This window comes from Notothenia rossii (assembly GCF_949606895.1).
Source record: "Notothenia rossii genome assembly, chromosome: 8".
In the NCBI taxonomy this organism is placed as follows: Eukaryota; Metazoa; Chordata; class Actinopteri; order Perciformes; family Nototheniidae; genus Notothenia; species Notothenia rossii.
The window spans coordinates 1,261,253-1,289,066 of NC_136906.1; the positions used below are offsets into that span (position 1 = coordinate 1,261,253).

At 45.5% G+C, this 27,814-nt stretch overlaps 1 protein-coding gene across 1 annotated transcript; it reads left to right on the forward strand.

The window, feature by feature from the left end:
- The first annotated feature begins 5,502 nt into the window (after positions 1-5,502).
- col1a1a (collagen, type I, alpha 1a) lies at positions 5,503-26,304 on the forward strand. The gene is made up of 49 exons (XM_079644802.1): positions 5,503-5,742; positions 7,681-7,872; positions 8,729-8,751; positions 9,018-9,044; positions 10,473-10,565; positions 12,516-12,584; positions 12,766-12,810; positions 13,474-13,527; positions 13,614-13,667; positions 13,877-13,930; positions 14,025-14,078; positions 14,164-14,217; positions 14,851-14,895; positions 14,998-15,051; positions 15,197-15,241; positions 15,397-15,450; positions 16,073-16,171; positions 16,272-16,316; positions 16,410-16,508; positions 16,628-16,681; positions 16,769-16,876; positions 17,152-17,205; positions 17,301-17,399; positions 17,485-17,538; positions 17,626-17,724; positions 17,828-17,881; positions 17,973-18,026; positions 18,479-18,586; positions 18,677-18,721; positions 19,077-19,175; positions 19,266-19,373; positions 19,508-19,669; positions 19,995-20,048; positions 20,136-20,243; positions 20,333-20,386; positions 20,722-20,775; positions 20,865-21,026; positions 21,568-21,675; positions 22,058-22,165; positions 22,253-22,306; positions 22,864-22,971; positions 23,055-23,108; positions 23,197-23,304; positions 23,396-23,449; positions 23,542-23,649; positions 23,736-24,015; positions 24,111-24,301; positions 24,427-24,669; positions 24,867-26,304. The coding sequence occupies exons 1-49, from the start codon at positions 5,661-5,663 to the stop codon at positions 25,011-25,013; spliced, it is 4,335 nt and encodes a 1,444-aa protein (XP_079500928.1). The 5' UTR covers positions 5,503-5,660; the 3' UTR covers positions 25,014-26,304.
- Positions 26,305-27,814: the final 1,510 nt, after the last annotated feature.

Consider the following 27,814-nt stretch of genomic DNA (forward strand, 5'->3'; position numbering starts at 1 on the left):
ATCACACTGTTCCTAAATCTCAACTTTTTTTATTTCTTTGAAACTAAAAGGCAACTCTTAATGCAAGAGTCTCCATTTGTTTTCACCTAGCTGAAATGCGATTACCTGAAATGTCCCTTGACCACTTTCCTAAATGTTTTTTCCGAATCAGGATCGGATCAGAATATCTTTCTGAGTCCCACAGAAAGAAAAGAAAACTCCTATCTCTTCTTTCCTGCAGGAATCTCAAACCCCTGCCTGCGTTGGGAGTTACAGAGTTGAATTGTTGCTCTGATCGCTCAGACTGTTTTGCTGTACGGCTTTTCCAACATGCTGTCATGAGGTCATTCTGAAATGTATGCAGACGGGGTCAAACACACGGCAGCCTGTAGGAACTGATCTGAACCGAAACCATGCCAACGACAAACCTTCACTTTCCAAACCGTCTGAATCCACTGACAGCTAACTTTCGAGCGCTCCGTGGATCCAGTGTTTGCTATGACTCAGGAATCAGAGTCTTTGTGTTCATGTTTAGAGTTACAGAGACTCTTTAATGTACGTCCCAATATCTTCTACGCCAGTGCTTCTCAAACTGTGTTCAGTACTGTACCCCCTTTGAAACGTTTCTCAGCCACGTACCCCCTGACCGACCCTGAACATTTTTGATCGAAAAAGCCTATATAAATAATTCCAATGTAGTGATGTTCCCTCAGTGTGTGATTTATTAACTCTTCGTGCATTCCAACAAACTAAGGATATTTTCATTTTATGCATGAAAAAAAAAAAACATTTTTATAAAACACATTTTTCCAAGGAGTTTTTCAACTGAAGTAATATATGTTTAACAAACTAATGAACAAAATGATATAATTTGAAAAACTATCAAATACAATACACACATTTGACATGTTTATATGAGGACCCCCTCAAGGTGGTTCTAGGAATATTTTATACAAAATTGTGTTTTCTATTTGACTTATTGTACTAAGATTATTTTGTAATCATGCATGGGTTTTTATTAACCTTTATTTTTATTTTTTTTAAATCTCACGTACCCCCTGCAGTACCCCCATCGTACCCCTAGGGGTCCGCGTACCCCCATTTGAGAACCCCTGGTCTACGCTAAGAAAAGGATCAATCATCAACACGGTTTGTCCAGAATAAACACAAGGAGTGTTTTTGTTGCGTGCAAAATCAATTTGAACGCATTTTGTGTTGGCCCAAAAAAAGCATTTCAGCCAAACATACTTTCATCATATTCTTAGAAAGCTTGTTTTGAACATGCAATAAACATACCATAATATATAATCAGCATTTAACGTGGTATATTCAGACAGTTCACCAACAAGGAAACACATGAGCAGATGTGACAGTTTCAAACAGCAGAGATCAAACCTGAGCTGACAGAAATGCTCCGTTTTAGTTTAATACACACAGTTAAGCTCACACACACTATTGTATGAACATATAGGTTCACCTGCTGAATTAAAAACAGAGTTTACATTTCGAAAAAGTGAGCATCTTTATAAAAAGTGAGATTCTTGAAAAAAGTCAAATTTTATTTTTTTAAGAAATTTAGATTTTTGAAAGAAAGTGAGAATTATGAAAGGAGTCAGTGTGTGGATGGGGTGTAAGGAATGTAAAATTGTTGGGGGGGGGAATAAGTTTGAATTGTTTGGGACAAATCAGGATTTTGAGAAAAAAATTGCGAATCTTTGAAAAACATAAATAAATCTGGATTCTGAGAACTTTCTAAAGAAAATGATCAGAGCCATGTGTTCGAACATTCACCGTGTGACCCTACAGACACGCTCACAGAGAAGAGATAACATCTGATCAACAATATGCTCTTCTTAGGTTTCTCCTAACACTGTAATCCTGCTAAAGTAATCTGATTACATTATGTCACTGTGAGGAAGTTACTGATGTCCGTGTGCTGAGAGGGAATCTTGATGAGTTTGTTAGGGAGTGGTCGTAAACAGCAAAATGCATGAAAGAGAAAAAGTGTTGAAGCCACGGGAACAAAAAACTATTGGTGTCTATTTTTATTCTGTAACTTTGAGTCCGTAAGTCTACGTCTTTGCATTGTCTCGTCTTTTAAAAGAATATTGAACAAGAAAAATCTAAATGTGTCTATCCGTGTGTGTGTGTGTGTGTGTGTGTGTGTGTGTGTGTGTGTGTGTGTGTGTGTGTGTGTGTGTGTGTGTGTGTGTGTGTGTGTGTGTGTGTGTGTGTGTGTGTGTGTGTGTGTGTGTGTGTGTGTGTGTGTGTGTGTGTGACGCCTCTGGAGGTCGACCCGGGGAATGATGAGGTGGCGCTTTCCTCCCTTTCTTCTTCCACTCTGCCTCGTTTCTTCCTGAAAGACAGATTTGCATTCCATCCTCTTCCCTCTAAAAAAAAAGGAACAGGCAGACACATGGATAATGGGAAGGGGTGTGTTTGTGTGTGTGTGTGTGTGTGTGTGTGTGTGTGTGTGTGCGCGCGCATGTGTGTGTGTGTGTGTGTGTGTGTGTGTGTGTGTGTGTGTGTGTGTGTGTGTGTGTGTGTGTGTGTGTGTGTGTGTGTGTGTGTGTGTGTGAGAGAGAGAGAGAGAGAGAGAGAGAGAGAGAGGGAGGGAGGAGGAGCAGTGAATTAGAGGCTTGCTTGGCAGTCCTCAGACTGTGCAACGTGTCTGCTGCGCTGCTTCAGGATCAGATGTTAGCGCTGCAGCTCCTCTCCATAATGTCTGCTTTCTGTTTAATTACAGCTCACCTGCAGCCGGGCCGGCGCTGCACAGCTTCTTCAGCGAGGGGGGGGCGGCGGTAGAATCGCCAGTATGAACCTTTATTTGGGGAAATATGCAGCCACTTTAAAAAGGGCTTTTATTATTTAGAGCCAATAACAATCATAATGTCTGCAAACCCCGCAATTGTGCAGGTATTTCAAAACAGAGGCGGGCTCAACAGCTCGTTTAAAAAAAAGCAAACATCTGGTTCACGTGTACGAATTAGTGAAGCCTTTTTTACAATGAGCTGCTTCACCCTTTCATCCATCTATCTGTGGGTAATTTGGGTTTGTGGAAGAATAGAGTAAGCATTAAAGATTAAACTCAAGTTGTCCAAGTACATATCCTTGTGGAACGCCATGTCTACCTACCTACCTACCTACCTATCTATCTCTCTATCTCTCTATCTATCTATCTATCTATCTATCTATCTATCTATCTATCTATCTATCTCTCCATGTATCTATCCATCTCTCTATCTATCTCTCTATCCATCCCTCTATCTATCCTATCTATCATCTTGAGCATTTTCTATCCAAATCACATGTTTCTTTAATTTAGCCTCCGTAAGATTCTTCTAATATTAGCTTCTGGTTGTCTTTAAGGCCAAACATTCAGCTTCTGATCTCCAGGATAGTCTTAAAAACATGCATCACTCTTTTAAAAGGCAACACAATTTAGCTCAGACTACAATGAGATGTCAAATTAAACATGCCCATTAAAAAAAAATGAGTTTTTGTTTATTTGAGATGAGATGTTCGATGCTGCATTAGCTTCTACTAGAATAACACCCGTGTTGCATTGTGGGTGATGTAGGACAGTGATTGAAGGGTTCTGCTGATCATTGGTTTGAGCTGTTATGACAGTGAGTGCTATCCAGAGCTGCAGCCCCCCCTCAGGACGCTGCTGTGGATGTGAAAGCTGATACAGGAGAACTCAACAAACATGAAATGAGATAACAGTTTTCAGCATTCTCAAAAAGTAAAGTTTGCAGTTCATGTATCTGGATCTGAGTTGTGTTTAGAGGGCCATTTGTGATACTTAAAGGAAATATCTCCAGCACACTGATTTTCTACAAATTCATGGAGTCATTTTGTGCAAAAGAGTTGAGATAATTAGCTCATGGACTGTTTTATTTTTTGGTTTTTGCTCGGGCTAGGGTTAGGGTTGGGGTTAGGGTTAGGGTTGGAAATCCCATCCAACCAGAAGCTCAAAAGAGAGATATCAAGTACATAGTATAATATAAGAATATACATATACAGTTAAAGTAACTAGGACTTGCTTTCCCTAGTTTGGGCAAAGCTCAAAACAATTCTGGATCCTACACTTCCCATAATGCAACTTGATATTATCTTTTCAATAGACCAGTCCTGCCAAGTAGAGGCCTCCTTCTTCCCGTCTCCATGCATCACGTTTGTGACAATTTGATGTTCAAAATGTTCTCAATATGCTGTCAATGTAAAGTCGTAAAGGAGACGTGATATATCCCAAACTGAAAATGCACAAACATCGTGTTGCCTCTCTAGTTTTAGCTTTTTGCCGCACAAAGACAATCCTACATACAAAATGAATTTTAAATCACGAGAGCCGTGCAAACAAATAATTATTCCTGTTGTTGTTTGTTCAGTTACTCAAATGTGTATTCTCTCTATCCTGTGAACTCTTACCTGTCCTATCCCGTCTTTCACTTTCCCCACAGGGGTTAATAAAGGTTTATGTTATCTTATCGTATGACCACAAGTGAATTAGTTCCAGAAACAACAGCTAAGTTAACCCTACAACGAAACCAAACACCTCTGAGCCTGCAGACACGCTCAGCGCATGTTTACCCTCAATAACATGTACATCCTGAAGACTGATTTAACACCAACTGCCACACACTACACTGAGCTGCTGTGACCTTAAACTGGAGCCAACCTCCTCGAAGAAGTCTACTGAAATTCAACAAGAATCAAAATCCTGAAGCAGACCAGAACCAGAAATGAAAGTCAGGATTTGACCCATTTCTGCAGGATGAACTGAAGCACTGCATAAACTACATTTAAAAAAAAAAAGGAAATGGATTGAACCGTCCTGTTCTGAGATGCTCATCCATTCTCCCTGAAGAAGTCTACTAAAATCCAACTGAAAATAAAATCAGAAAGTGGACCAGAACCAGAAAACACCAGCTGGTTCAGAGCAGGGCTGGAGGAACAGATCAGTGGAATACCTTTCACCTAAAAACTGACAAACTACAAGCCGCCAAAACTAGACAACATGTTTTCTCATTTTCTGAGCCCAAACTGGAGCCACTTTCCCAACATCCCCTCAGTCAAAGTGAATCAGGAAGAAGACCAGACCCAGAAATAAAGGTCAGGATTAAACAGGTGTCTGCTGAAGTGAAGCACTTGGACCTAAAAACGAATTTAAAACTAAACTAAAACTGGACTAAAACTTTATTTGTGACCCTGAAACTAAAGAAGTGTCCAAGTCATCTGAATGAAAGGTAATGAGGAAGCAGAGCAGCAGCAGAAATCACAGTCAGGATAGAAGCAGTGTGCAGGAGCAGACCCTCGATGCTCCTCAGGGTCAGGTTTCTGCAGCTCGGCCCCCCTCCGCTCGGCTCTGGAGTTATGGAAGGAGGGCCATTCTGCTTTTTTCTGTTTTTTCTGCTTTGAAGGAGGGGTCCGCTCTTCCCTGTTGGGGTGATGAGGGTGCAGTTCCCGGCACCTCCCCTCCTGAAGCCTCCCATATAAAAGCCCTGGTGGAAAGTGAGTGTAGGCAGTAGGGAGTTTTCTGTTGGGGTCGAGGGACAGTGAACAGACGACGGACCCTGCCCAAACACCAGTGTATGAGTGGAGTGTAGCAGGACAAGAAAACATCCCCAACTTTTTTTCCTCTTTCCTCGAAGAGTCTACATGTCTGGTGGCATCTAGACATGTTCAGCTTTGTGGATATGCGGCTGGCGCTGCTTCTGAGCGCCACGGTGCTCCTGGTGCGAGCACAGGGCGAGGACGACCGTAAGTCAGCACTCTAACGGAGAAACCTTTGCCTTTTCCCTTTTTGCTTTTGAAACTTTTTGGTTTGTTTTTTGGATGGTTGTGGATTTTCTCTTCGTGGGTGGACGGCCGCTGAGATCTTAGACAGAGGAGAGAGTTTGAAGAGGAGATAAGAAACTTTGATGGGATCTACTCCTAGATAGATAGATAGAGAGAGAGAGAGAGAGAGACAGAAGGAGAGATAGAGAGATAGATAGAGAGAGAGATAGATAGATAGATAGAGAGATAGATAGATAGATAGAGAGATAGAGAGAGAGATAGATAGATAGATAGATGGAGAGATATAGAGATAGAGAGATAGAGAGATAGAGAGATGGACAGATAGAAAGAAAGATGGATGGATGGAGGAGTCTCTGCAGGACTTTAAACAGTACAGGGTGTACGTAATGCATTGGGCATCTTGAGAAGGCCCCTCTCTCTCTCTCTACCCCCCCCCCCCCTCTGATGCATGCATGCAGAGCGAGTTGCTGCAGGTTTTCCAGTCGTTCCTCCAGGCGAACAGAAATGCATGTCTTATCTAAATTGAACCCCAAAGAGGTTTAGTTTGACTTCTTGTACGTGGCATTTTGTTTATTGAACCCCCCCTTAATGATGATGTCCCCCCACAACAAGACTCCCAAAGGAGGGTAAAAGAAAGAAAAGGTGGGATGGGTTAGGGGCTGGAGGACATAGGGACAGATGTCCTCGGATCTGATTGATGTGGATTCACCGCCTGGAGCCAAGTGATGAGTTGGCCAGGTGAAAGGGGGAGGAGTCAGAGAGGGAGGGGTAGTCTCGTCTGCCGGAAACATTTGACCTCCACAACCTGAGCGCTCTCGCCCCTTTGTGCCACAGTTTAGAGTCAGAGAGAACACAGCTTCTGCAGGACAAAGAAACGGTGGAGAGCTCAGAGTCACTTTTTCCAGATGTTGTCTGGAAAGATCTCAGCTGTTGAGAAGCAGATGTGGTGTCAGAGCGCCACCCAGAGGCAGCTAAAGGTGCTGCAGAAACATCTGGCCGCCACGTCCCCCACCCCTCCTCCTCTTCCTCCTTCCTCCTCCTCTTCTTCTTCTTTCCACTCTTTTTTTTTTTGTTTCCTCTAATTGCAAACACATGCAGTGTTTCCAGCAGCTGGTGCCAAGCCGCCGCTCTGAGCTCAGCGCTGAGGCATGCTGGGAGGTTTCTAACCCCAGAGAGGAGGCCCAGTTTGGGTTCAGCTGAGAAACGCTCAGTGATGCAACGCAGCTCGGAAAAAGTGACTCTGAGTCAGAGCAGAGGAGCCGAGGGTTTTTTAGTGGTGGTTGAAAAGAACATGAAGTCACGTTTACTCCGTGCTGACGTGACCTCTCCGTCACCTGCTGAGTTCAAACCTTCATCATCCTCAGATCTGCTTCAGGTGTTCACGACACTGCCGTCACCTTTCTCCTCTCTTCATCACGCCCGTGGCAATATATTGCATCACGTGTTGTATAGCTTTTACTCAGGGGTTAAGTATTAAGTAATAGGACTCTTCCACAACCAGCTCTGATTGGTCGATGCAGATTGAACCCTGATGCCACGTAGATGGTCTCATTATCACCCTTTTAATGCTAAGAGTGATAGAAATATATAAAAACTACACATTTCATTTGTAACATTATTCTACGTTTTAGGTGGAGTGTTATTGGTTGAAAATATGTGAAATCTGGAAAGCTACGAACTGGGATATTACATCCGTTCAAATGCTTCTAGAGATATTTTATAAATATATTCAGATTTGAGTTAAACGCACTTTCTAGATTCTTATAATCTTTTGTTTGGATGCAACTTTCAATTCCTGCTTCCTTTTAAGACTCTCTTCCACCTCGACACTTGCTTTGCATTTCTGTCCACACATGCATGTATCTCACCTGTCCCTCTACCTGCCCCCCCCCCCCATAGGTACAGGTGGCAGCTGCACCTTGGACGGCCAGGTGTTTGCGGACCGGGATGTGTGGAAGCCTGAACCCTGTCAGATCTGTGTGTGCGACAGCGGCACGGTGATGTGCGATGAAGTTATCTGCGAGGACACGACCGACTGCCCCAACCCCATCATCCCCCACGACGAGTGCTGCCCCATCTGCCCCGACGATGGTACTGCACCCTCATATCTGCATCAAACTACTGCCAAACACATGCGTCACTGCACCCACGTAGATCACGGCACCCACATACACGTATTACTATTTGAAGAATGCTAACAGCGACACAGTTACAGGCCATTTTAAAACACACAATCACAACGCAGTGATACGACGAGTTTAGCCAAAGCATTCACAGACACAGCGGCTTCTTAAAGGACAACCGCCTACATCACTGCACCCACCTACATGCATCACTGCACCCACCTACATGCATCACTGCACCCACCTACATGCATCACTGCACCCACCTACATGCATCACTGCACCCACCTACATGCATCACTGCACCCACCTACATGCATCACTGCACCTCTTCTACACCTGTGCTAGTCTTTATTAGCCCTATCCACATAGCTACATGTCACCTGTCCTAGTGTAGTATATCATAGAACTGCTCTATGCCATTGCAGCAGGTCCAGCTACATTAACCCTGACGGTGCATTTCCATGTCAACAAGATGTAAACAAATATAGATTGCTGTATGCATGTTGCTGTGATTGATGCATTCAGTGCTATTTCCATGACGTTGACCCCTCCTCAGGCACTCTGCAGGTTTAATGTCCCCTGCATTCACTTCTTATTCATTTTACATTTCTTATTAACAAAAAAGCAAAACATTTCCCGTCTTTTTTAAATCCTTCACATTTGGCTGTAACGTGCTGAAATGCTTGATTTGCTCTGCATTCACTCCGTCGGCCTGTTCTGATCGATTCAGGACGTATTTAAGGATTCATGTTTTCACCTCTGTTGTTCTGTAAGATGTCGCTTTCCATTTCTAACCCCTGTTATCCCCCGTCTCTCTGCAGGCTTCCAGGAGCCACAGGTCGAGGTAAATATTCATTTGATTTATTGTATAATCCATAATAATGATGAACCTTATCTGTTCCATGTAGCTATTGATAGCAATATTGATCATTGAGAGTTAGAACATTATATTCATTTAACTAAATGTAAAGATATTTGATCAGATCAAGTTATTTCATAGACTCTTATGTCTAACTCGTATCTTTTTGGGATCTGATCCCATACTCTATGAACCATGTGGGTCATTCTTCTCATTATGTGAACTTTTGTTTTTGTTTTGTTCTCTTCTAGGGACCCAGAGGACCCAAGGGAGACAGGGTACGTCCAACACTCCTTTAGCATTCACTTTTTAATCTGTGGTGGTGCGTTCACTGTCTGAGTGGATTCCTGAGCGTCTGTGGTGGGGTTCGGGTTAGAGCAGCTGTGCTTAGAGAAACGTGTGGAAACAGGATCTTTCTGAAGAAGTAGGAAAGTAACAGCGCTCACATCACTCATGTCAACAGAAGCTAGTCCAGGTAGCATCAGATCTCACTAGCATCGTTTTTATAATGGGTTTTGCAAAGCGTGCATAAAGACACATGGAATCAGGCTCGAATAGAACATTAAATGGCGCATATAGATCCTGAAATGTGTGTAAATTAGGGGCAGGACATGTGCTTTACTGAGAGCAGGGAGCAGGGAGGGAGGCATGCAGGGGGCAGGTTGAAACGTGCACACTGAGGAAGACGCAGGATTGTTAGAAAATGTGAGTTTTGGGACTTTTCACACAGAAAAGCCCAATGATCTGTGATCACCATAATGCTACACACATTAAGGCTTATGGTTGCTTTGCAGAGGTGATGCCAATCTGCTTATTTTATAATGTTTGCTCTGAAAACACAACTTATTTACATTCTGACATAAAGGGGTTTCATTGAGACCGCAAAGACATTTTATAATCTTCTAATAATAACTGAATATCATATTTATTATGAATACGTTCATATTACTTACTATGTCAAATTCATTATGAACATTTATTTTCAGTTGTTGATCAAAAATAGAAGGTTTACCATAAAAAAGTAAATGGTGGTTCTTACCTAATTCCTGTCTGCTGAGGTCACATGACCACGAGTCCATTCCTGATTGGTCAGTCTCACAGGGCTTTGAACTGCCCCTCCTCCAGGTGTAATGCTGCTTCCATCCCTACAGACACACCTGAGATATAAAAGATTACACACCATGATGAATGAAGACTAAAAGCAGTCATGTGATCGGGTTGAACCAATCCAACAGTTTAGATTTTTAGATTTGATTTATTTTGAACGTGTAAAACAATAATACAAAAGATAATTATGATACAAACATAAGCAGTATCAAATTGATCAACACAAATATAATTGACTTACAAATGATATATAAACAAATGATCCACCTCATTACACATCTGAAAGTTAAGTTTACACGTATTGAATCCCACCCCAGGTGAGACACATGCACAGACAGACAGACAGACAGACAGACAGACAGACAGAGAGACAGACAGACAGACAGACAGACAGACAGACAGACAGACAGACAGACAGACAGACAGACAGACAGACACAAAGCAAGGGTCGAGGTGGAAGGGAATCTTAAAAGGAAGCAAACATTTAAATGTGCATCCAAACCAAACAAATCCTAAGAATCTAAAGAAAGTGTGTTTTCAGTGGATTTAAAGAAGGTGATTTATTAGGATCCTGACCCCTTCCTCTTCTCCCCCTGCAGGGTTCCACTGGTGCCTCTGGTAGAGATGGTATGGATGGCCAGCCCGGCCGCCCCGGCCCCCCCGGCCCCCCAGGACCCCCCGGCCTCGGAGGGGTAAGTTGCACATCTTATATTTGCAGTTCTGTATCTGACTCGTTGGGGTCCAGGAGAGCCTCCGTGGGGATGGGACTCATGTGAGAAGCTTCTGGGAGTTGTGGCGTCTGAAGCACGTCTTCCTCTGTGGGGGTCAGACAAACAAATGAAGAAAGCAAAGCCATAGAAGTATTGGTTAGTTTTGACTCCACTACCCATAATCCCTATTGTAGTTTGGAGCATTCACACCTCAGGGCTTTGGTTTGACTTTCTTTGCTCATCAAAATGGAGCAGTACCAACCCGTAAGAGGCTGTCAACACCGCTTCAGAGAGGACAGGAAGTGCCGAGAGACTGGATCCCACTCCAACAGATCAAACTCAAGCGTTTCATTGATCTCTAAAAACCCATCTTTAGCTTCAGATAACTGTCTGCGTTTGGCTTTCAGACTGAGGTCAGACTGAGGTCAGACTGAGGTCAGACTGAGGTCAGACCTTCATTCGGGGCAAACAGAGATATAGAGTTGGTCTTGAATGATGCTCAAACTCTTACCACATCTATGCTAACATTCCCAAAGCTTCACAATCTAAGTTAGCATGCTAAGATCTGGTTAGTCAGCAACTTGTATACTAAACTAACATTCCAATTGACCCTCATCATAATTAAGCTGACTAAACTAATATTCCCACTAATTGTGATTTGTAGCTTAGCATACTGAGCTAACAATTGCTGGCTAATGTTGGTTTATTATGTAGAATTGATCATTGACTCATATACTACTTCACTATGCTAAGCTAACAGGGCATACAGTGTTACCCCAGTGTTATTAAGCATGCTAACAGAGAGACATTAACTAGCATGCTAACAGAGAGACATTAACTAGCATGCTAACAGAGAGGCATTAACTAGCATGCTAACAGAGAGACATTAACTAGCATGCTAACAGAGAGACATTAACTAGCATGCTAACAGAGAGACATTAACTAGCATGCTAACAGAGAGACATTAACTAGCATGCTAACAGAGAGACATTAACTAGCATGCTAACAGAGAGACATTAACTAGCATGCTAACAGAGAGACATTAACTAGCATGCTAACAGAGAGACATTAACTAGCATGCTAACAGAGAGACATTAACTAGCATGCTAACGGAGAGACATTAACTAGCATGCTAAAAGAGAGACATTAACTAGCATGCTAACAGAGAGACATGAACTAGCATGCTAACACATATTGCTAATAGTATCACTGTCTAATCCAGAAAGCTTCATTCCAATAAGTTTATGATTGATTTCTTTCCTATTTCTGGTTGTGTGTGCAACATGCTAATATGACATACCATGCCAGTCAGATGTAGCATGCTTGTTTAGAGCTAGCCAATGACTCAAAGGCTTATTCGCCACCGAAGACTACCGTTTCACAATTGAATTAAGCATGCTCTGATTCACTTTGTTTCTGACTTCCATCCTAACCTACCACAAAATATAAACAACAGACTTCCATCGAACGCGCTAAGCTAACAGAGCCGCTAAAGCCATCAGCTGCAATATCTCATATAAAGCTCTTCAGCATCTAAAGTCGAGATCAAGACAGATGGATTTATTCTTCATTCATCCCAGACTGGGAGGTTGTTTGGGATACATTAGCAAGAGATCAGCTCAAAGGGTTTGGGTGATCCCGGCTGAACTGACATGATGAGATATCTCAGAACACAGATGGAAACAGGAGACTGGTTTATATGTTCAGAAAGCAGCTTTCCCTTTTAGGATATCATTCATTTGGGATATTTCGGCTGGGATGCCCTAAAGTTCATTTAGTTCAATATTATACCCAGAGTGCATCCTGTATCAGATAAAGGTCCTGCACAACACAGAAAGTGCATTGTCTTCATGTCATCATAACCTAAGCATCATCCTGTGTGTCCCCTGAGAGCTGGATTGTAATATTTAAACCTCTTTTCCCTTTTTCCAGAACTTCTCTCCTCAGATGTCCGGAGGCTATGACGATAAATCACCTGGCATGTCTGTGCCCGGACCCATGGTAAGACACTCACCAACACACTCACACACACACACACACACACACACACACACACACACACACACACACACACACACACACACACACACACACACACACACACACACACACACACACACACACACACACACTGTTAATCAGAGCGATGCAGTGTCTGATGTTGCCTCTGTTTGGTTGACAGGGACCCATGGGATCCCGTGGACCCCCCGGAGCTCCTGGATCTAGCGTAAGTACCCACTTCCTCTATTCAAAACCCAAAAAGCCTGATCTTTGATCATAGAGAAGTAGAGGGCACTCTAAAGGACTTTGAAAATGCTGCAGAAAGTGTTTTGTGTGTTCAGACCGAATGTAATTCACAAGTGCATCCACATGAAATGGAAAGACGCGGGGGAATTCAAAACGGTCTGAAACGCACGGAACTGAAAGCAAAAGAATAAATCTGTGTTTCCTTCATTGATCTCCATGTTCCTCACTAAAATAGGGACTTGTCAGACCCAGGAAGGATCCTTCAAACTTTGCAGCCAGTGGGTTAGCTTTGAGCTTCTGGGATTTACCAAAAGAAATATGATATATTAAAATAAATGTCTTGATCAAATCTGGACTTTGCAGCAGAATCCTGTGAATTTAGTCGGAGCCAGAACTCCATTTATTCATTTTTCTATTCAATTAGTTTTCCCGACAAAGTGGGCAGACCACATTAAACACCTTTCTGGGACAAATGAACCTGAAACGAAACCTAGCAAACGGATCTGAAACAAGCTCAAATGAAATTAAGAAAGTCAACACTTATTTAAAGTCAATTGGAATTGAACCAGGTTGGATTTAGATTGGATTACATGTACAGTATTGGTGTTGTATTAATGGTGTTTATGCCCCCCCCCCCCTACAGGGACCTCAGGGATTCACCGGTCCCCCCGGTGAGTCTGGAGAGGCTGGATCTTCTGTAAGTATTGGCATAATGGACATTGATATTTACCCACAATTCACCTTGAGAGTCTGTCCTCATTCTCAGTGTTTCTGTCTCTGCAGGGTGCCATGGGACCCCGTGGCCCCGCCGGACCCTCTGGCAAGAACGGAGAGGATGTAAGTCCTTCTGCTCATATTCATTGATCTCAGAGTAATGATGATGCACTCTTCAGGTAGCTGCACTTTCCCTAAGTCTGCTCCCCAAATGCTTCAGTCAGGGTTTGAATGGCTGACCTTTACTTACCTGAATATCTTTACAATCTAGTGTTGCTAACTTCCTTTTAGTAAAACATCAGCACCAAAGACTAACTTTCTCCATCTCTTAGGGTGAGTCTGGCAAGCCCGGTCGCAACGGTGAGCGTGGACCATCCGGCCCACAGGTGAGTCACCATGCCAATTAGCACATCTTATATTCTAATTGATGCAATGTTGAAGCAAACTGTGATCATGAACGTGTCTTCTCCTTCCTCTCAGGGCGCTCGTGGATTCCCAGGAACTCCAGGTCTGCCCGGCATCAAGGGACACAGAGTGAGTCCAAGCTCCGGTTCAACAAGACACCACCATAGCATCTCCGCTAGCCGAGCGCTAACTTTAAACCTCTCTCTCTCTGCAGGGATTCAGCGGTCTGGATGGAGCCAAGGGAGACGGTGGACCCGCTGGACCCAAGGTGACTGCCTCTCTCAGAAACATGACAGTACTCTTAAACCCACATGCATCTGGGTATCTGTAAAGCCTACCAACACACCAACTCTGTAATCACACACCTGGTCAGTATCTATAGGCAGCCTTGGGTCAGAAAACATGGGATTCAACAAAGCCAGCACAAGCAGGCTTATAAGAGTATAACACACACAGATCTCCACTCAGCATGTCGAGCACTGCCTTTACAAAGGTGCACCATACTTTTCTTGCAAGCCAATGAAAGCAAGTGGGGCTTTTCCAAAGGGCTCGTAGAGAAAGTCATTATTATGATTATATATTAAGAGCATTAGTGTATTGTGCCCCCTTGGAGGGGGACACAGAGGGGGCTACAGAAGTTGAGGAAACCTTGATTTGAGTCCCTTACATAAGGGGACCTTGTCCGGCTTCGTAAATACCCATAACTTGCAAACTGCACTGACCCAGTTTCTTCTGCAGAGTTTCTGTAATAAATATGTGATTTTGAAGCCGAACTCAAGAACACTTGTCCTCCTCACGGCTAGAGCCAACTAGCATGAGCAGGAATGGAAGCAGCCATATGAGATTGGCATTGAGTAATGACGCCACACTCCTTCCTCACCTCACCTGTTTCTGTCTTTAGGGAGAGGCTGGATCTGCTGGTGAGAACGGTACCCCCGGAGCTATGGTGAGCAAAACAAACGCCCCCTATCCGACACACGGATGCTATCTTGGATTTCCCCTCCTTTCAGATTGACGCCATTTTAAAACTAACTTTTCTCTGTCACAGGGACCCCGTGGACTGCCCGGTGAGAGAGGTCGCAACGGTGCTTCTGGAGCTGCTGTGAGTACACACACACACACACACACACACACACACACACACAAACATACAAATACAATACTGCAATCATCATGAGTTGGTCATTGAACACATCATCGTTGGTCATTGAACACATCATCCAATTCTCTGTGTCTGTGTGCTGCAGGGAGCTCGTGGTAACGACGGTGCCGCTGGTTCTGCTGGACCTAACGTAAGTATACTTGCTTTTCTTACTCTCAAAATGTTCTCAGTGGTTCTCCCGAAAGTACCGCTTCGATCGACCCTGGGTTAAAAACCCCAGGGGGATTCTCAGAGAAAGACTCTGCTGCCGTGACCTGAACCTGTGTGTGTTTTGTTTCCTCCCAGGGACCCACTGGCCCATCTGGACCCCCTGGATTCCCCGGTGGCCCTGGATCTAAGGTACAACACCAACACCCATTATGATCCAATCATCTCTAACAACCTCCATTCCTAATGTCTCACAACATCTTCCTCAATCCTCCATGGCCTGTCAATCCCAAGTAACACCACACCATGCCATTTCTCGTTCTCTTCTCAAGAGAGGTAGAAGCAGTCATTAGATACTCATCTGACTCTGTCGTGCTTTCAAGCATTGATCTTTAAATATTTGATCGTTAGTTTGATTTTCAAACAGGGGTTGGATAGGGTTTAAACAAAGTGACAGAATATCAAACACTATGGATATTAAATATAGTTATTTTTGTGTACTGTTGATGGCCAATATTATACAATACAATTCTTAATGTTGAATATTCCTAATTAAGATATGCACCCCGTGTTTGCTGGGTTACATTTCTTGCATAGCATCCGCAAAGGTTTGAATGAATTGTTCACAGATATTGTAAACCTTACGCCATTTAAAACGCCCTCATCTCATCACTTTAAACTCAGTCCAACCCCAACATACACCTGTCTTTGTGTCCGACCTGCATGTTCATCCCGCTGAGGGTCTTTACCCATGATGCATCCCAGCCTTCTGGCGTTGGTTCTGATGATCTAACGGTTGTTTGTCTACCCTCAGGGAGATGCTGGAGCTCAGGGAACTCGTGGAGCCGAAGGACCCGCTGGAGCCCGTGGTGAGGGCGGTAACCCCGGACCTGCTGGCCCCGCTGGACCTTCTGTAAGTACAAACAAAAACCTGCTTTCAAACAATGTCTTCATCATTTCTTCATCATCTTCCGGTCTAAATATAACCCCTTCCCCTTCCTTTCACCTCTCAGGGAAGCCCCGGTACTGATGGAGCTGCCGGAGCTAAGGGAAACCTTGTGAGTGCCCCTGTCTGAACATTTACTTCCTAAAGGTCTGGTTCCTTGCAGTCCAGCATGAAATTAACCAGTTGTGTGTGCTGCCCCCTGCAGGGTGCTGCTGGAGTTGCAGGAGCACCTGGTTTCCCCGGACCCCGTGGACCCCCTGGTTCCCAAGGTGCTGGTGGTGCCCCCGGAGCCAAGGGAAACACTGTGAGTGGAACCGATCATCTCAGTTATTGTTTATACATCACGTGCATATTTGAGTTACATTATTTGAGTTGATGCTGAATTCGTTTTTTGAATCTTTTGTTTCTGCTCGTGTCCCTCAGGGTGAGGCTGGAGCCCCAGGATCCAAGGGAGAGGCTGGAGTCAAGGGAGAGGCTGTAAGTTGAAGTTCACCACAGTCAGCATATTGATGTATACACACACATGTATGAATATGCATCTCTAACGCTGTGTGTGTTGTGCAGGGTGTTGCTGGAGTTCAGGGAGCCCCAGGACCAGGAGGAGAGGAAGGCAAGAGAGGATCCAGAGGAGAGCCCGGTGTTGCAGGATCCCGTGGAGGCCCAGGAGAGAGAGTATGCATCTCATCTTACCTAATGTTCACTATATCATAATGTTTACTTTAATATGACTAATTATGAAGTGAGGGGAAGTCATAGCAGCGCCCCCTGCTGGTGGGAAATGACTCTAAAGAGAAGAAAGACTTGAATGCTAATGCAGGAACAAAGCATACCTAGATATTAGAATACAAACAAAGCTGGACCGACACTGCAATATGCCTCACAGTGTTTTTGCAATGCTTATGCTATTTAGATTATTTTGCAGCTAACTGAGCCTTCCCTTTCTGCAGGGCGCCCCTGGCGGTCGTGGTTTCCCCGGATCTGATGGACCTGCTGGTGCCAAAGTGAGTCAAACACAAATGTTCTCCATTCTTGTATTTAATTGACAAACTGTTGATCTGTTTCTGATCGAACTATCCCTCCCTCCCTCCCATTGTAGGGCGCCAATGGTGAGCGCGGTGGCCCCGGAGCCATTGGAGCTAAGGGTTCCTCTGGTGAGTCTGGTCGTACTGGTGAGTCCGGTCTTCCTGGAGCTAAGGTGAGTTTCCTTCACAATCTGTTGTCAGGAACATCAATAAAGTCCTTGCCCATGCCATGTTTTGACCCCTGACCTCTTCCTGTAGGGTATAACTGGTAGCCCCGGCAGCCCCGGACCCGATGGCAAGACTGGACCTGCTGTAAGTCCAGATTCACTATAACAACACAATCTCATCAACACACAGAGATGTTTTGTGCTTAAATTCAATTCATCTTTTTTATACCAGGGATCCACTGGACAAGATGGTCGCCCCGGACCCCCCGGCCCCGTTGGAGCTAGAGGTCAGCCCGGAGTTATGGGATTCCCCGGACCCAAGGGAGTCGCTGTGAGTCTCTTCACGTAGACCATATATTCCTGAATATTTGACTGAACTGAGAAACTGAAAAGTGGTCTACGCATCCTGTAACATGTTCTACTTCTATGTGCAGGGTGAGGGTGGAAAGCCTGGCGAGAGAGGAGTGATGGGACCTACTGGCGCTCTTGTAAGTTGTCTAAACTGCACACTTTGAGTCCATCTCACTCGACTGTCTTCCTGTAATGCTGTGTCTGAAAGACTGCCATCTCTTTACCCAGGGTGCCCCAGGAAAGGACGGAGATCTTGGTGCTCCAGGACCATCTGGACCTGCTGTAAGTAAAACACTCACTACAAAGACACGAACAAATCTAGAGCACACGCCTCCATCGAGACCGGAGTGGTCCCATTGACTGAGTTGGAAAGTTCTTATACTGACTTTGGTGGGTTTGTTAGCTTCAGGTCTGAATATGGAAACAAAATGGAAGCCACACCAAGATTGTTCTGTATGCTCTTACTACGACTTCTGGCAGCACATATAATGGAGCACAGATTCCCTATTCTTATTCCGATCCATTCCAAGATGTGACTTCCTTAGCGCATGCAACACATCTTCCACCAAGGTTCACGAAAATCCAAGCTGGAGTTTGCAAACAAACAAACCAAGCCTGAAAGCTGTTTCTCAGACGCAACCTCACAACCAAGAGGGAAAACAGATCATACTTTGCCCGACTTCTGGTCACTTCCTGTTGGCACTAACAGTCCTCCCCTTGTTGCTTATGTTAAGGGACCTTCTGGAGAGAGAGGAGAGCAGGGAGCTGGAGGAGCTGGTGGATTCCAGGGTCTTCCCGGACCCCAGGGTGCCATTGGTGAGAGTGGAAAGCCCGGAGAGCAGGTACTGACCCAAACATGACTGATTCAGATACCTGATCATATTGATACTGTCCACTAAATGAATTCATGAATTGCCTCTCTTTGTGCTTAGGGTCTGTCCGGTGAGGCTGGAGCATCTGGACCCGCTGGAAACAGAGTAAGTCATTTAGTAGAGCACCTTTGGAGATAAGTCTGACACGGGCTACAAACGGTTCCTACGTGCTGTTGCCATCATGCTAATAGTCTGAAGCTAGGTACCGGCACACATGCATGTATATGTATGACTCAAGTATGTTTATATATTCATTGAATTCATTTCTTATTTTAAAGTTACCTAACTGTATATCATTTGAATTAGTCCATCTTATCCTATCTGATCTTATCTTCACTACATACAGGGAATATCCTGCCCCTCATAGTTATGCAATCCAGCAAGATCGATCCAAATGATTTCTTTGACCACTCTTGGAACTTAAAGTAACCCAATGATCTCCCCCCCCCCCTCCCCTCAGGGTGACAGAGGTTTCCCCGGAGAGCGTGGATCTCCTGGTGTAAATGGACCCGCTGGAGCCCGTGGATCCCCCGGATCTGGTGGAAACGATGGCGCTAAGGTAAACAACGTTAGCAATGACGGAACACTCTTGATGAAGTTCTGATTGAGTTCTTGTGTAACCCTTTGTCCCCTTCCTCCTCTTCCACAGGGAGATGCTGGAGCCCCAGGTAACTCTGGAGCTCAGGGTCCTCCAGGACTTCAGGGTATGCCCGGTGAGCGCGGTGCTGCTGGCCTTCCAGGACTGAAAGGAGGCAGAGTGAGTCCACAACCATATTCCTAGTAGTCATGATATTTCCAGTCGTACATGTGATGGTATATATAGAACCATCCATAGTAGCAGTCCAGTATTCATGCATGAACCTCACACCCCCCTTTTCCACCCTCACCCAGGGAGACCAAGGAGGCAAGGGTGCTGATGGTGCTGGTGGAAAGGATGGCCCCCGTGGCTTGACTGGACCTATTGGACTTCCTGGACCCGGTGGATCCTCCGGAGATAAGGGAGACGCTGGAGCACCCGGACCCGGCGGACCTGCTGGATCTCGTGGAGGCCCTGTAAGTAACAAGTCCCATTGGCACCACTCTGTTAGAAGATAACGCTTCATCTATGTTGGGAACATCCTGAGTGTCCTCTTCCAACATGAGAGCAGCATGCTAACTAAGGTATCAACTGTAGCTGAGAACATGACAGGATGTGGAACTCCCTCTCTTGGATATCAGCATGTGAAGGACACTGTTCAGGAACTAGTTGATGCTCTGTATGTGATGACTCCTTCCATTCTGGAGAGGATCACAGATACATGGATCCTGAGGCTGAAGCCGGGAACCACAATCTAGCTGCTTGAATCAGTGACTGACTCTTCTTCTTCTTCTTCTTCAGGGTGAGCGTGGAGAGTCTGGACCCCCCGGACCCGCTGGATTCGCTGGACCTCCTGTAAGTCATCTCTTCCAGAATATCTTCACACCAACTGTTCTCCTTTAGTTTGAAGTTGACTCATTTCTGACTTCTCTCCATCCACAGGGTGCTGACGGTCAGCCTGGTGCTAAGGGAGAGTCTGGAGATAACGGTGGAAAGGGAGATGCTGGTCCCCCCGGTGTTTCTGGACCCACTGGTGGCGCTGGACCTCAGGTGAGTAAACTCATCCCGTGACTCAGTGAACATAAGAAGCTGAGGCTAAATGCTGACATGTTTACTGACAAAACGTTGTGTCCTTTCAGGGTCCCAATGGAAACTCTGGCCCTAAGGGAGCCCGCGGAACCGCCGGACCCCCTGTAAGATTTATTTGACTCTTTCTTCTACTCATGAGCAGCTAGTGTAGAAGTCAGACATCATGGTGCTTATACCCAAACAGAGCTGAGAGCGTAATCTGGAGACAGTCCCAACATGTTCAGGCAGCTGTTTATAAATTCATGTACTGTTTTGGATGTGAACAATATACTCATTTCAGAACGAGTTTTCAAAAATGATCTTTCACTCTACTTTTCCAACTTATATCGCAATTGCAAAATAATCCTGCAGCTCTTTGCATCATGTAATGTGCACAGCAGTTTTTGGATTAAAATGTGCACTGATGTGATCCAGCTAACGGGCCTCTGTGTGTCTGCAGGGTGCTACTGGATTCCCCGGTGCTGCAGGTAGAGTCGGAGCCCCCGGCCCCTCTGTAAGTCTTCCCCTTCATTGCATTACATATTATTCTCACTCTCTTATTGTACTGTAGCAATGCTAAATGTCCCCCCTTCTCCCTCACAGGGAAACTCTGGCCCTGCTGGAGCCCCCGGAGCCGGTGGCAAGGAAGGACCCAAAGGAAACCGTGGAGAGACCGGAATTGCTGGTCGCGCTGGTGAGATGGGAGCTGCTGGACCCCCAGGATCTGCCGGAGAGAAGGGTGGTCCCGGTGGTGAAGGATCCTCTGTAAGTTATATTCAAACTTTCATCCATCACTAAGCTAGTGCTGACTTTAAGCCTCTTTAGGGGGGGGGCACTATCGATGAACAAGGTCAAGAATGACATGATAGACACCCTAGCTGAATAGTCAGAGGTTGCTAAAGAGGGGATTCAGGATATCTCTCTGGATCACTCCATAAATCACAAACTACTGCCATTAAAAGGTATTTATTCTGCATGTGTTTTAGGAATAAAGTGTTTGAATGAGTGTGAATGATGTAAACAGGTTTGGTGTGTCAGAGAGTAGGAGAGGCCTTTAAAGGTATGGATGTTAAAATGCATACATGTTGTACTCACAGGTGAACAGGGTAACAACTGTAAACCTTCCCGCTTCAATCCAGACCTTAAGACAGTTATTTGTAATATTATAAGTTATCTGGCAGGTTGTGTTCAATAATGCAAATCGATGAAATCTCCAGACTCATTTGCATAAACTCCTGGATGTTGATGTGTTTCTTTCTGTTGCCTGATGTCTAACCACTGCCTCGCTCTCTGTCCCCCCCTGCAGGGAGCTCCTGGTACTTCTGGACCTCAAGGTATCGCTGGATCTCGTGGTATTGTCGGTCTGCCCGGACAGAGAGGAGAGAGAGGTTTCCCTGGCATGAACGGACCCTCTGTGAGTTCCTAAATTACTCTACAGAACCACAACCTGCACCATGCATCTGAACCAGCGCGCTAAAACCTCTTCAAATCAGAAAATATGACGAATCAAATATGACTCCAAATCCACTTCTAAAGGATGCAATGACCACAAACTATGATTTAGTCAGAACAAACTGTACACATGTGATTCTAAGGGAGTATACATTCACTTTATTAGTAACTTCCTGTCTTGCTGCCTTAAAACATGCAGTAGTTGAACTGATTAAAGTGCATTTACTCAAGTATTAAGGTATAGTTCAAATACCTCAATATTGATGAGACTCACAGCCCAGGTGATATATCAGGAAAGTAACTGAGATGGTTTAAACTTGACTGACTGTGGCTGTCCTCTACAGGGAGAGCTTGGAAAGCCTGGACCTTCAGGACCCGGTGGAGAGCGTGGACCCTCAGGACCCATGGGCCCTGCTGGTCTGGCTGGAGCCTCTGGTGAGACCGGACGTGAGGTAAGAAGAAACACCTGTACCTGTCCACCGTGTTTCTGTCTGAATGCTGAACGGGTTCCTTACAAGTTGACATGCTTTGTGTTTTAGGGAAGCCCCGGTAATGAGGGATCTTCTGGCCGTGATGGACCTGCTGGACCCAAGGTGAGTTCAGAAGGCTTCAAGCCCCGAAGAGTGGACTGACCAATCTTAGATAGACTTGATTCCAGATGGTACAGTGACACATTAGAGTATCATTCAATAGGGGGATTGGGTTTGGATCCAGAGGGTGGCCAGTGCAAGTACACATTCGGACAAAGTACCAGTTCATCCTCATGGTTTCAGAGCAAAGCACCAGACCCTAGGATGGCGTTTAGGCAGAAGCTGGATTTGACTGTGTGTTCCAGTCACTTTTCCAGCAGCAAACTGAGCATACTGAAAAGTCCTTTAGCAAACAGTATGCTACCATGATGCTAAGCTAAGCAGAGCGGTGGAAATAACAAAGTCCATTTGCTCAAGTACTGTATTTAAGTACTACTTTGACATACATTCCTTGAGTACTACCACTTTATGCTACATACTTAGGGTTAACATAATGTGACATGAGGGAGGCAACTATTTTACTTTTTACTTTGCTACATTCATTAAACACTAACTAATAACTTTTTACTTATAGAACACATGATAGGCTGGTGATGACACACATTGTCTTTGGATTTTAGGGAGAACGGGGAGAGGGAGGACCATCCGGAGCCTCCGGTGCCCCTGGACCATCTGGTGCCCCCGGACCCGTTGGACCCGCTGGAAAGAATGGAGACCGTGGAGAGTCTGTGAGTGACCGGAGTTTAGAGAATACATTGTGTTTCAGTGCAGCCTGCTGGCCTCTACATTAAACGGTTCCTCTGTGTTTCAGGGATCTGCTGGCCCTGCTGGTGCTTCTGGTTCTGCTGGACCTCGTGGCCCTGCTGTAAGTAACAACCCTCACAACAATAACAAATGAACTGACAGCAGACAAGAGAAGGCCAAATTCATCATGCCCTTCTTCCCCCTCACAGGGACCCGCTGGACTCCGTGGAGACAAGGGAGAGTCCGGAGAGGCTGGAGAGAGAGGCCTGAAGGGACACCGTGGATTCACCGGAATGCAGGGACCCATCGGACCCTCTGTATGTCCCCTCAACTCTATATCCTCATCATCAACACAATCCATACTTGGACTTGGTTTTTCTTACTTATGTTTCTGTTCTTAATGCATAGGGATCCAATGGAGAGGCTGGACCCGCTGGTACTTCTGGACCCGCTGGACCTAGAGTGAGTAAACCAGATACACAAGCTTTAAACGAGCAGTTTCAAGTGTTTTCAGGGACTTTGACACTTAAGGTTTCTCTTTATTCTGTCTGCAGGGCCCAGCTGGATCTGCTGGATCTTCTGGTAAGGATGGTATGAGTGGTCTGCCCGGACCCACCGGACCCCCTGGAGTCCGTGGTCGCTCTGGAGAGATGGGACCTTCCGTAAGTCCATCACTCTAACCATTGTACACAATCATGTGAAACAAAGCTTCTACCGGCATTGAAATAACCACCTCCTTCCTGTTTAGGGTCCTCCTGGACCTCCCGGACCTGCTGGAGCACCTGGTGCCCCCGGCGGCGGCTTCGACCTCGGCTTCATCTCCCAGCCCCAGGAGAAGGCCCCCGATCCCTTCCGTATGTTCCGTGCTGATGACGCTAACGTTCTCCGCGATCGCGACCTGGAGGTGGACGGCACCCTGAAGAGCCTGAGCCAGCAGATCGAGCAGCTCCGTAGCCCCGACGGCAGCCGCAAGAACCCCGCCAGAACCTGCCGCGACCTCAAGATGTGCCACCCCGAATGGAAGAGCGGTCAGTATTCTAGAGAAACTGAAAAACATAGGATTGCAGAATCTGTATTGCAGGGTTTTTCTGACCCTTTCCCCTCTCAACTCCTCGCTCTGCAGGACAGTACTGGATCGACCCCGACCAGGGCTGCACTCAGGACGCCATCAAGGTCTACTGCAACATGGAGACCGGAGAGACCTGCGTATCCTCAACTCAGCCTGAGGTTGCCAAGAAGAACTGGTACACAAGCAAGAACATCAAGGAGAAGAAGCACGTCTTCTTCGGAGAGGCCATGACCGAGGGCTTCCAGGTAAACATGCTAGATCCAACCAGACCCCTTCCTTATGTCCTGCTCCAATCCCATCGCTACCTGCCTACTAGTTGGTCTTTCCTTCTACCTCCATCTCACCTGTCCACTTCTTATCCCCCACACAGTTCGAGTACGGAAGCGAGGGCTCCATGCCACAGGACGTCAACATCCAGCTGACCTTCCTGCGTCTCATGTCCACTGAAGCATCCCAGAACATCACCTACCACTGCAAGAACAGCGTCGCCTACATGGACGCCTCCGCCGGAAACCTCAAGAAGGCCATGCTCCTCCAGGGCTCCAACGAGATCGAGATCAAAGCCGAGGGCAACAGCCGCTTCACCTACAGCGTCCTGGAAGACGGATGCACGGTGAGAAACTTTATTTCATGCTCTTGTACCAATTGCACCAGTATGTCAGTGAAGTAGTGCATCAGAAGACATGCCTGCTAGCAGCTGCAGCTACTGGATGTCTTTTGGCCAAAACATCAGGCCAGATGTAGAAATCCAGTGTGCAGAAACTGAATGTTGACCCTCCTAACTCCTGTTTCTTTCTTCTTCCCCTCCAGTCACACACCGGTACATGGGGCAAGACAGTCATCGACTACAAGACAACGAAAACATCTCGCCTTCCCATCATTGATATCGCTCCTATGGACGTTGGTGCTCCAGACCAAGAGTTCGGCATTGAAGTTGGACCCGTCTGTTTCTTGTAAAAAGAGAAATCTGGACTTGAAAATGTTGTGTGTGTGTGTGTGTTTTATTTTTTCTAGCAGTCATCTCTCTCAACAAAAAAAAGCCCACCAAAACATTTCTCTATTGCCATTTTTCTGACAAATCTGACCCCTCGCTCCTGATTGGCCATTGCTCCGACGATGGTCCACTCTGCCTAAAACCTGCACTTCAACAAAGATGGCGGCGATGTGGCGGCGTTTGCATCGCTGCGTTTGGGACCACTACTTTTCTGACTCTTGTTTTTTTTTTGTTTTTTTTTACCATCACCAACACCACGGATCCCGTAGAGAAGACATTTTGTTTCACTGGCAACAAGAAAATAATATATGCTTCTGTAAAGTGTAAAATAAATTGACTTCCCCCTCTTCATGCATCCAAAGCCTCTCTGGAGTTTCCAGAAACACACAGACTTTTCACCGCACTGTGGCGAGAGGAAAGAAAGGACAGTCCAACAGACAGAACTCAATTGCATTGTACCACGTTTCAGGTGTTGATGAATAAACGGTGAAACTGACAGCCATGTTTGCCTCTGTTGTTCTGACACCTGCCCCACCCCCTCCTCTTCATCCTGGATTCTGTAGCTGTTGTGATTTGTTTGTTGTCCCAGAGTCACATTAAAACCACCAGCAGAGAAACATGGGTTAAACCTCTTTTATTTTGAAAGAACTCCTATGGCTACCTCAGATCTGCGATGAGCAGCAGCACAGGGCCCAGTGTTAGTGGAGCTAGATTTGGTGGGGGGACGGGGGGGGGGGGGGGGGGTTAGCAACACTTTAGCAGAAGCAGAAGTAGATCAAACTCAAGGTGCTATTCTTCCTTTGGGGGCCCCTGGTTGTCTGGTTTGTCCGCACTATTGTGTAGTGTCAGGCCTCTCCGGCGCGGGGGCCCTCTTGGTGCTAAGTTTTTATTGCTGGTGCCCAGAGAGAGACAAACTTCTTCTATCTCCAGAAACACTCAAACTCCAGCTCTGAGTTCCCAGTGGATCCACATCTTCTCACATCTTTTTTATTTTTTGAACCCCCTTCCTCTTCTTTTCTCCTCTCCACCCCCTGCATCTGTTGTTTGTTTTATTGTGTTCTTGTGCAAAAGTTGAATTTTTTTCAAAAAGAATTGGATTCAAACTGAGTGAGAGAAGGCAGACAGACACAACCATGGGGAAAAAACACCACAAGGATCTGTACCTATTTTGTATATGTATAATAAATTGAGATGTTTTTAATTATTTTGAATGCTGAAATAAAGCATGTTAAGTGGTCTTACATGTGAATCCTGCCTAATTCCCTGACTCCTTTTCTGCCCCCTTAGGACTTCAGTTAAAGCAGATTTTACTTTAGTGACTCACTGAGGACACCAGTTTTAAGGACTCTTAAACTACAAATCCTTGATCTAGGAGCTGGATCAGGTCTTAGTGCTGGCTTTAGTGTTTGTGTTAAAAGGCTCAGACTGGGTTAGGATATATCTGAAGTGATGCTTTTAATCTGAAGATCTCTAAAACAACATTATCTCTAAGAGTGAACACTCCTGACAGGTCAATATGCACAATGTGTGATAGAAAGGAAGTCATAGCCGTGGCCTACCTCCATGTTGTGATCAGATCATCCCTGAGCTGCAGATGTTTGATCCAGGAGAGTAAATCCACATTGGAAAGGTTTTAAAAATCCACGATCCATCGATAAACTAATATTCCTTCACTCATGATATTCCCAGTGTTTCCACCTCTGCAAGGACTGAAGGACTGAAGGTGGACCGGCTCGGGGGTCCAGCCCGGCAGCGGCCGCACAAAGACCCTGCTTGTCCACCTGGAGAAGGGGGGGGGGGGGGAAGCAGGGTTCCCTCCCCGATTATTTCTGAAAGAATCTGTCTTTATTTGAGGCCTGGCAGAGGAATGCTCTCCAGTTTCACTCACAGAGGAGCCTCTGTGTGACAGGAAGTCCTGCTCTCTGAGGGTGGTAATGAGGGGGGAGTGCAGGTAAACAGAGGTAGAAGAGATGGAGATGGACACACAGAGGGACAGGGATTTAAAAGTGTAGAAATACTCAGAAGGTAATGCATTCAAAGTAAGCAACAGTAGGAAAGCATGAGAATAGAGAAGAGGCGTCAGTCAGCTGAGAGAGAGAGGGAGTCAGGAGGGGTCGGGTCGGGGTGGATTCGGGCCGGTAGCACTTTAAACTGCGTGGCCTGTCAGATGTGCAGGGGGGTGCACTCACTCTTACTCCCATCTCCACAGCTCTGATCAGATCACACTCTTCAACACCAACATGCTAATCCCACTGCTAACACTGCTAGCTGCTCCTGTGCTCTGTGCAGCAGGTAACGCATGAACTCAAAGGTTATATAATCGTATCAATCCAACGTGTTATCTCCTCTATCATAGAACTTTAAATGTTTCAGTTTGATGTAAACTACGGCTGTCCTCCCCAGGCGTCTTCACACCTTCAACACAGACTGGCTGCCTTCTCTAGCTTCCAACAGACAGCAGGTGCCACTGTGACTGTTGGCAGGCAATTATCATCGGCTATACTTAACGTGTTGAAACTTAAGATTGGTCTAGACACCAATCTTCAAGACGCTGTAATGTAGAGTTGAATTGGCTGTTCCCCTTCCCATCTTTTGCTCTCTTCCCCTAAAGAGTCGTGTCATTTGTTTGATCGAGGAGCAGGTTATCTGGCCTCCCAGCTGGAAATACATAGATTCTGTTAAATGCTATAACTCTTTAATAAAAACACAACTTTGGTTTAAGATTGTATATTTGTTCTTTTCTTACCAGAAGGTGATTAAGTGT